The 10,589-nt window shown below is 40.6% G+C and overlaps 1 protein-coding gene across 4 annotated transcripts in view; it reads right to left on the bottom strand.

The window, feature by feature from the left end:
- Positions 1-231: 231 nt before the first annotated feature.
- The window catches only part of LOC139815676 (uncharacterized), a 31,474-nt gene continuing 21,116 nt past the window's right edge, over positions 232-10,589 (bottom strand). For 2 of the 4 annotated variants that reach the window (XM_071782743.1, XM_071782745.1), the window contains exons 4-8: positions 4,767-5,402; positions 4,206-4,407; positions 3,899-3,947; positions 3,274-3,580; positions 232-2,651 (exon numbers count right to left, since the gene is read on the bottom strand). In XM_071782743.1, the coding sequence (XP_071638844.1) occupies positions 2,473-2,651; positions 3,274-3,580; positions 3,899-3,947; positions 4,206-4,407; positions 4,767-5,402 (1,373 nt within the window). In that variant the 3' untranslated portion in view covers positions 232-2,472. The remainder of the gene's footprint in view (positions 2,652-3,273; positions 3,581-3,898; positions 3,948-4,205; positions 4,408-4,766; positions 5,403-10,589) is intronic. The other 2 variants (XM_071782746.1, XM_071782747.1) reach the window with 2 other exon arrangements.

Below are 10,589 nucleotides of genomic sequence, written 5' to 3'. Positions count from 1 at the left end.
ATGACGTTTACATAATAACGCGACGCGTCATATTAGGCAAATGTCATAATAAATATCACGCGTGCAATTGCATATTTTAATAATAATTTTTATGACGTGTTGAAAGTGGAGCTCGACATTTTTATACGTTCTCGGATAGATTCCTGTAATTGTAAATTAAAATATCTAAATCGAAATGGTTTAATAACAAAACTCTCTCGAGTGAAGTGACTTCCTGAAAGAGAATTGTACTTTTCGATGATAAATAATTAAGATTTATTTTCATCATCTCTTATCTATATACGTTGCTGTTACACTTTTTCTTTACACGTGGATTTGCACCACTATACCGCAGCTGCCACAGAGTGCTCATACACGATCTCGCCCACACAGTACAGGATATTTTGAGGGACATTTGTGCATCCGCTGGATATCCACCGGATATTAAATATCCACTGGATATCCACCGGTTATTGAGATATCCCACTTTATCTGTAGGACGTCCCTCAGATAAAGTGTGCTGTGTGCGCGGTGTGTAATAACTTTAACACGGAGCGTTACATTTAATAGAAGCCAATTTTAGTGGTTTATACATAAGATTAATTCGCAGTATGAGTTTTCTTAAAGTCGTTACTATGTCGTTACTATGTCTACGCTAATTTTATATTTACATCGTAATCGTCGCAGAAACAATTTCGTTCTAATCTGCATAGTTCACATAAAACGTACATTTGTACGATTAAACATATATGTATAGCTCTATTAAATTCTATATATTTATATATATCTATATATATATAAAAGAACTCTCTACAACAAGACGGCTTTTCTCTACTCTGCATCGCTCTTCTTATTACCATGGGTTCGTACTAACTAAGAGCTACCGCTTCCGCAAACGTTCATACCGCAATAGAAATATCGTTCGATCGTTCCAGCGCAAAGAAACGCGAAAAGCGCGCTTAAACACGTAAAAATTTTGCGCGCACCGTCGGTCATAACTCTCGTATCTGGAATAACGTTTTTTTTTCTTCCATCAGAATCACACAGGTCTACAAAATTTTATTTTATTATTTTCTATAGTCTTTGTACGCTGAATCCGTACTGTTAGTTTTTCTATGTTCTTCATCGCTTTTGTAGTATGGCGTCGAATCGTGACTCGTGACACACACGTATGGTTCATAATAAAGATAACTTTCTTTTAAGTCTATACCAAATGTATTTGTCTCTCACATGCTCTTATAACCATAAAGTCAACAAAAACAAGTTTTTTTTTAATTTTGTATTAAAAAAACATCTTCAATCCTATGTATTAAATCTATTATAAAAGTACTGTAGTGCAATAGTTAATTTACTGTTTTGCAAAGGTCCAGAATAGGGCAATCGTCGTACTTTATTATAGCTAATCTTGAAAAAAAGTTTGTAATAAAAACGTGTTTTTAAGGGCTTTAACCTCATTTTTCTCGCAAACCTGACGATATAGGACATCTTTGCTTGCAAATTCGGATTCAGCGCACAAAAAAACTATAGGAACCTAATACTTTCCTCTTCCCGACCACAAAATCATGCAGACTTGTGTTAATCCAGAAAGAAACGCGTTTTCTGTTCTATCGCGATGGAAACGATATCTCATTTTTTCATTTCCATAGTGAACAAACTCCCTTTAGTGAACAATCTCCCCATAGTGAACAATCTCGCCTCTCTCGTCAAGATATTAAATACTGTCTAGCAGTCGAAAACAATGTGCGAAGATATAGAGGTATTTTCAAACGTGTTACATCGTCGAAAAAACGAGGGTAAAACCGAGAAATTTTCACGATTATCTTTCACGATCACCCTGCGTGTCGTTCTCACGCGGCGATCTGCGACCGATCGGGACCGCGACAGGGCGCGATCGCAGCTGTCACTCTCGCGAAAAAGATTCAGGGATCGCCGAGAGAAATCATCATAGGTATCTATTATGTGTCGTAATATTTCGCACGATAAGCGCGGATTACCTTCGTATACGTATTGCGTGTCGCTTACGTATTTAACGAGCGTGAACGAGCGCATCTACGCAGCAAAGATGCAGCACGAGGTAACATATACCTTTAACATCGAATTAACACAACAATAGCAATTACACGTACGAGTTTCACAAACGTTTACGTTGTATTTGGTTGTATTTCCCCCCTCCCTCCCCCCCCGCGCGGTTAGATTTCGCGAACGGCTATCCAAAAACATCGCTAAATCGATTATCAGACATTACTCGATAATATTTGTTGAATATAATCCGCATTATACCGCATTATCGTCGAGAGATGCGTTTCCGCGGGATCGCGCATGCATCGCTCACCGTTCGTCGAATAGCGAATCCATCTCGTCGCGATCTAACGCGCCGCGCGATAGATCACGTAGGATCGTCCCTCGATCCTCGCAACGTCGCGTCGTCGCTTCGTCACGTGGCACGTAGCGCTGCTGCTGCTGTTTGACGGCGTCGGTCGGTTCCTCACGCGTTCACATAAAGCACTTGGAACGCGTCTGGAACTCCATCGGCGCGAATCCGGTCGTGGAGACGCCCGACGACGTCGCGGAGCCCATCATGCCGGACGGGACGCCGACGCCGCCGACGCCGACGCCGACGCCGACGCTGGTCGACACGGCGTTGGTCCCGGGCTCCTCCTTCACGTTTACCACTGCGACAATCGTCAGACGATTCCAATGAGACCGTTAAAAAGAATTGCGTATATGTCGCGGTATTTACGACCGCCCGCCCGCGTGAAAAAAAAGCCTGTTCGTTTTAGCTTGATTTCTTCGTACGGTTCATCTTTTCACTTTTTCTTTTCACGTTGGGGAGAAAAAGAGAAAAGATGAACCAAGAAGTTCAACTAAAACGAACAGGCCTAAAATCTCGATGTATATTAGCCCTAGCTAGCCGCACTTATCTTCGAGTTTTTAATTCGCCACGTTCCGCTCGACTTTGTCGCATTATTATTTTCATTCTAATTAATATTTTTAAGCTTGCAATGTAGGAATTGAAAGTACAGAGTCTGAATAACATGTATACGATAATATCAGGTCAAGGAAACGATTTTATAAGAAAAAGATTGCAACTAGAAAATCGAAAAACATTCAGCGGTCCACTGGATGTGACGAGCTAGGATTAAATTATCATGCGTCTTTCACATAACGTCATCCGACGCTCAAGTTCAATATGTATTCTGCGAACGCGTTATGTATAAAAAAAAAATGAACAGTTTGTTTGAAATCGCGTTAGGAAACGTTAGGGTTTTAATTGTTTATTAAAATCGCGCTCACTTTCGGGCCAGTAGCATCTCCCGGGCATCGTATCCGTGGCCATCGCGGATTCGTGCCTCCTGCTGCACGCGGCGAAACTGCTGCCGAACGTGCCGCCGCCCATGGAGCCGGGCGATCCGGCCGTTCCACCTGGAACATCCAGGTAATTGCCTTGAAACGCTTTGTCTGGTCGTTCAGCGTTACCCCGCTCGACAAAAGAGGGTGCAAAGTGCGAGAATAGTGACTCACTTAACGAACTACCCAGTTGACTGTAGCCGTTCATAGCCGGGATTTGCATCGACTGCATCGGCTGCAATTGCGGCTGCAGCTGTGATCAAAGAGACCTCCAATGACTCGGCCGAATTATAATAAACTATTTGGGTATTCGTACGTGCCGCTTATGAGAAACTAAATTAAATTACTGTAATTCTATGCTAATACTTTCACGAGAGATGAATCTAAAGCAAAAATTAAAGAAAAGTTTGGTAAATATAGATGATTTAGGCGTTGTTCTCTATTATAATAAATTAAAGAAAAGTATCTTTGCTCGAAGTATCCTTCCCTCCCCTCCGAAGTATTTTATATAAAATCTATAAAAGAATGTTTATATAATGGACATATAACAATCTTTAGCATGAGAACTCACCGACTGGCAATGGCTATATGAGAGTTGCGACTGTTGGAGACTCCATGCGCTACAATGAAAATAAGTTTAGTACTAATTCGAGGAGGAATATATTATTACAATTAAGATACACACATATTTTTAATTAATTAAGATTCAGGTGTTGATGAACGGGAGTCTTTTCTCGCTCTAAGGTCTTCAGTCGTGAACTGAATTCGCATAGCGTACTCTCTAAATCTGATATCACTGATATCAGTGACTATTCACTGATTCAGATTTAGAGAGTATGTGATAATTATTTCATGATATTCTGGAAAATATTGAATACCTCGTATCGTATCGCGTATAAGCGGTGGGGGCGTACGAAGGGGGTGAATGGCCGAAAATGTTCCTGGGTCCCAGATGTACGTGGGTCGCCGAGAACGGATCGCCGAAGAGCGGTTTGTGGTACGGAGCGTTTCTGTAGGGACGCTTCATTCGTCTCCGCCTTCGGTAATTGCCGTTCTCGAACATATCTTCGTACTGCGGATCTACGATGACGCAGAAAACACGTTTTACAACGAATACCCACTAGGACGCAAACGACTTGCCATAAAAATGTATCATCTAATTGTTTAAATAGACAGTAACTCTTAAAAGGAATTAAAGATATTTTCTTTGAAATACATTATGAATCAATTTATATCTCTAACTTCAGCTCTTTTTTGATAAGAAAAATTCGTTGGTAGAAACAAATAGAAAGAAAATTCGGGAATTGAAAACCGAGATGACAAATTCAAAAACTAGAAAATTAACAATTTCCAATAATCCTTCATAATTCGGCCACTTTCGCAATGGAAACGAATAAAGCTGGTAAAACGTGCGATAATGAAAAATGGCATTAATTTACCGAGCGTCCAGAAATTGCCTTTCCTCTCGCCGCCACCCTCTCGGGGCACCTTGACGAAGCACTCGTTCAGCGACAAGTTATGCCTGATCGAATTCTGCCATCCTTTCTTGTTCTTCTCGAAATACGGGAACTTGGCGGTGATGTAGGCGTAGATCTCGCTGAGAGTCGCCCTCTTCGCCGAGCTGTGCTGTATCGCCATGGCGATCAGGGCGACGTAGCTGAAGGGCGGTTTGCTGTTCGTAGCGGTGGAAGCGCCGTTGGCGCCGTTGTTGGTGCCGGTCGCGACGGTGGTCGCGGTACTGTCGGTGGTGGCCGCGGTGGGCGTGGAGGGTGCGGACGGCGTGGAGGGATTGCTATTGGTCGTGCTGTGAAGGGCACCGACGGGCGACGAGCCCTTGTCGTCCAGGTGATGGTGCGTCGAGCCGGCGGCGGTGGTGGTGGTGGTGTGCATGGAGACCACCGAGCTGGGGCTGTGCAGACTGTGATGGGGATGATGATGGTGGTGGTGGTGGTGGTGGCTCAGGGAGACGTGGTGCGTTAAACCACGGCCCAGGCTGCCCGGCACCGACGACGAGTCGAGGTCCTTCGCGTTGCCGCCGATGCAGCCGCTCTGCAGCTCAGACACGAAACCGCTCACTGAAACAAACAATATGAGAAATTCCACTTTCCCACATCTGTATGTATATCTCATATATTAGAAGCGATATCTTTTTATTAGACAGAAGTTAATTTTGTTTTGCCAGTAATAATTAACAAATAGTTATTTATTTCGACCTGACTGGCCACCTTTATTAAATGTTAACTTGTCACGACGTTTCGACAATGGGTTGTGGTTGTGGCCCTTATGATAAAGGGCAAATAACTATTAAAATAAAATAATACAACAGTGAGGAAATTTTCTTTGCCAGTGGATAAATAACAGTAATGAGGCTTTTTTTACTATAACTGATAATCTTTATTAATAAGTCTCACGACGTTTCGACTCTAATTCGAGTCCTTTTCAAGTGTATAATGTTCTAACAAAGACTTTCGCTAGATCTAAAGACTATAAAGAAACAGAACGGGGAATTTGTTTAAGCTACAAATAACTACGTGAGTTCATGGATTAAATAGAAAAGAAAAATTAATAACGTCGTGAGACTTATTAATAAAGATTGCCAGTTATAGTCAAAAAAGCCTCATTACTGTTATAAAATAATGAATAACTATTTGTAATTCTTTTATTAGTTCGATGCAAAAGGTTCGTCACGTATCTCAAAAAGTTAAAAAGATTTTAGCAAAATCGGAGTAAGATTGTCACCGCGGATTTCAGTATACTCTTCGTTCCGTCTAGAACAAAATTCTTTTATTCCAATAATCGCAATTTTCTACTCCAACCTTATTCAATATAAAATTTATATTGATAGAAAAACGGTAAATCTTTTGTACCGATTACTTTTCCAGTGATAGTTGTTGATGAGCAGCAAGCACAGTAAGTTTTTGTAGAAACTTTCATTCGATTTTGAATATCGTAATTCTTTTTCTTACATAAACTTCCGAAATTCTTGTAGCTCGCCCGCACATACGATCACTAATATTCATAATTTAATTTTACTTTAATGAGGGAAGCATTTTAAGTTGCGGCACCGAAATTAACAGAAAACCAAGCGAGCGATCGCGAATTCTGAGACGACGATCGGACGTGGCGGTCACTCCGAGAACCTGGACAATGGATTGAGCGTTCCATCCATCGATCGACTGATCCGCCCGCGCGTGAACGTGCCACGCAATTCTCAGAAATTTCGTCCGGGCAAAACAATTGACCTATTTAAAAGGAACTTGTGTGGCTCGGGACACCCGAGGCCCACACGGGTTTTATGTTTAGTGCCAGGAGTCGATATATGAACCGATAAAGCACGAGCGAGAGAGAACGAGCACGCTCTAGCGTGCTCCGGCGATATTGAGATAACGCCGTTTCTCAAATTAACCCTTTGACGAGCGCGAGCTTTAGACGTCTGACTAATTTTTGGACTCGTATAGGCGCACAGCTTAAAGATTTTTTTTTAAGCGTACGATTTATGACACAAAGGATAACGATATAAAATCAGTGAGAGTAATAATAAGAACATTTATTCTCAGCAATACGTTTGCAAAAAGCACGAAGAAAATTTGGAAAGAAATTCAGAGACTAGAACTACAATTCGAATATTTGCCGATAATTTGCCGTGTTATGCAAAAGTCTGATAACATGTTTTGCAGCAATATTGAATTTTCTTTCACGAATCTGTTTTTTGCATTAAAATCACAAAACGGAAAACCCCGGAGAGAGAGAGACGGCGACGGGAGAGGGAGTGAGAGAGAGAGGGAGTCGCGTGTACTCGGAAGTGCTGCTGCGTATACGAGAGCGCACGGGGGGCAGTATCGAATGCATCGGTGCCCCGCGGCACGTGTAACTGGAACTGGATGTAACAGGACACCGATAACTTACGTGCGCACCGCCGCGGGCGAAATAGGGAAAGAGGAAGAAAAAGAGAGAAGCGGGGATAAAAGCGAACGAACCCGGAGCGATGCAAAATGCGGATGAAGCGGAAGAGCGAAAGTCAGCTTGACCACTCTTGACAAAAGTTTATCTAATTTAACCGACGCAAACAAGGCGGTCGTCGTTCCATTATCGTTATTATCAAAATATCGAAGTATTATCTCTCATTATTTGGTATAGTGAAATCGTTAATAGAAAAATGGCCAAACATTTCTTTACCTATTCCTGATTTTCAAAACATTCATTAACAATTGGCTAGTCTACATAATAAATTTTTATATATTACAGATAAAATCGTTAGATATCATAAAATAAATATAAATAAATTGTTCTGCATATATAAATTTTTCTGTCAGTTTTCTTTAATTTAATTGCTTGGTCTTTATATCATATTGTCTCGAGAACGGCCGGGGAGCATAGAGTGATCACGGAGACACGTTGACGAGCAAATTTGCGGTTTACACCACCGTGTAATTGACATCGTATTACGAGTCGTTAACCGCGGACGTTAACGGCCGCACAAATTGCTTTGTGCATGCGTAAAGCGCGAGGGAGAAATTCTCAAAGTGCGAAATGACGATCGTAAGGAAAGCGGGGAAATGGGACTATATATCTTATAAAATCTCTTCGCGTCGCGATATCACATGCGACGTAAAGACTCTATCCCTCAAATTATCATCTATTACATTATAAATCATGGATGCTTATCAAAGCATCTACGAGTAACGAAACGAATGTAAATCATGTATATTTCTCTTTGTCTCTTTTTTTTCTCTATCTTTAATATTGTTAATAAATATTATTAAAAGCTATACTATATGTTTATATTAAAGCTATATGTTATAAGAACGTAACATAACACAGTTTTCCATTAAACTTTAATATATTAAAATTATTTTATTTTATTAAAGTTATTATATGAATAAAATTACGTAAAATATCGTTTTAAAAGGCCTTCTGTTTGAAATATGTCTTTTTCCGTTACACACAGTTCGAACTTTCAACTAAATACTAAATAAATGAAAAATTCGCTTGAAAGCGCAATGATATTTAACGCTAAGGAGAAAAATAGCTTATAGAACTCAGGGTAACATCTTGCGATCTCTCGGTAATACAACGATCACAACGTTGAAAGTTGTACGCCGTGTGTGTATCTCGATTCGTTGCACGGGAAGGTATTACGTATCTACAACATTGTCCCGGGTTCGATGATATACGGTTACGGCTTGCGAAAACGCGGACACGTGCTCCGGGCTAGAGATGGATCCGCCAAACAAGATGTCCGCGCGACACGGACGCTGGGTGTAAAATTTCCCGATATCGCGCCGTCTCGTCCTGACGAAGAGCTCGTGTGTTGTGGAAACAAGGATATGTGTGCCGTGCTGCGCCGTGCTGCGCCGTGCCGCATGCCGTGCCGTGTTCACGCACATCGCCGCACATCGATCGGCGATGATCTCACGAACCTCATGCACGAACTCCACGTTTTTCGAATGACGCAAGTTTCTCCGTTCGCTGAATTACTGTAGGCGCGATTTCGATAGAAAGCCACGGTCCATTTTCTATTTTATAATCGACTTGATCGGTGCAAGGATCATTTGAGGACTATACGACTTCATCGAGTATTATAATGTTGATATATGTAAACATTCGATTGAAATTAATTCATTTATCAATCGTTAAGTGTATCTTTCAAATTGTAGACTTCATTATTCTCACAGTGTGATTTTGAACAGTAAGATAATATTGAAATTAATCAATTTAACGTAGATTATCAACTAAGCAGCGCACTAAATTTAAGACTTGATAAAATACTTTTCTCTAGATAATATATTTTGTTCGTTGTATAGATATATTAAATTCACTAAAATTTAACAAAAATGTATAATAAAAAAAGGGAGAAATATTACTGCTGTACATCATTATTAAAATTAATCTTGAAATTATAATTTCTTATTTTTCTAAATATTGCACAGATATCACGTCGCGAAATAGGTAATTATTTCCAGCTTTTCTGTGAAAAATCTTTTCAAATATTACATTTACATATCTTTTTCCATCAAACTATCAGTTCGATATAGCTACTCGTGTCGCAGATTCTTTATTACGTAATAATATTAAAGCGTGAAATTCTATCTCGCGGATTTATCTCCGGCTTCGAGTTTTTGCATATTTTCAGAAATATGACTTTTTCCGTCGCGAAACACGCGCGTATTCTCTATCACCCTGAGCGAACACAAATTTCAGAAATCGCTCGGAGGACCGACCGGAGAGAACAGAGAGAAAGAGAAAGAAGGGGAGAGGAGAGAGAGAGAGAGATTTTAATGTAGCGACGAAGATCTCTCTTTTCAGACCCGTTACTGGCCTCGTGGGTATACAATTTCCCGCAGTAGCGAGGGCTAGGATCATCCTGGTACACGCGGGGAGAGGCGGTGTTTTGAAAACAGGGATACGCTACCGTGCTCGGCTATTGTCATAACAGCGATCCGCAATGACCTGATGGTCGCGACAAACTGTAGGTATTACACACGTACACGAGAGCCCCCGATCAGAAAAAGATACTATGAGTAACAACCTTACATATAATAACCGGCTGCTCGATCGAGCTCAGCAATCAGAGAAACGTAACTGACTTTAACACGGGAAATTCGATGCTGCCGATAATGTAAGATCGAATACGGTATTCTCTATTAAGTATTTAAAACGCACTTAATTCGTATATGAGCATGTCACTAAATCGGCCTAATAGATTAAAACAAGTAGATCAGAATTCATATTTCCGCGAAATATTTAATCTTCAAATTTAAATTGATTTTTAAGCGATTTTTCAATTCATTAATCTTTAATTCGTCAATTTCTTTCATATTAAAAATAGAAATTTTAATTATAACAATTTACAATATTATATTATTATTATATATTACGTAATGTTATATAAGGTAATAATATCATATTATTATTGTTATTAAATGAAGCGGCTGTACGCGAAAATTGTCAACCCTAACAGTACTCCGGATTAACGAAGGAACAAAGTGTCAACCGGAAGTTTAACGAAAGAAAGACAAGCTCGCATGATACTCGTGACGTAAAAAAAGAACGGAAACGACAGACGAGGCGTAACGCGTAGAAGGTATATCGATTAGCCGGGGTGCAAAGTCGATCTCCGGGGCGAAGGTCATCGTCTTCGTTGTCGCTGACCGTTGTCACTGGCCGCTGTCGTAGAAAACCGTGGCATTCGCATTCCTGAAATGCTGCTGCTGGGTTGAACAACGAGGAATCGGCATCCGGCGCCGATAAGCGAAATACAA

The sequence above is a fragment of the Temnothorax longispinosus genome, chromosome 7, assembly GCF_030848805.1.
Source record: "Temnothorax longispinosus isolate EJ_2023e chromosome 7, Tlon_JGU_v1, whole genome shotgun sequence".
Classification (NCBI taxonomy): Eukaryota; Metazoa; Arthropoda; class Insecta; order Hymenoptera; family Formicidae; genus Temnothorax; species Temnothorax longispinosus.
Note: the sequence above shows the minus strand (reverse complement) of the source record. Positions and strands in the feature narration are given on the sequence as shown.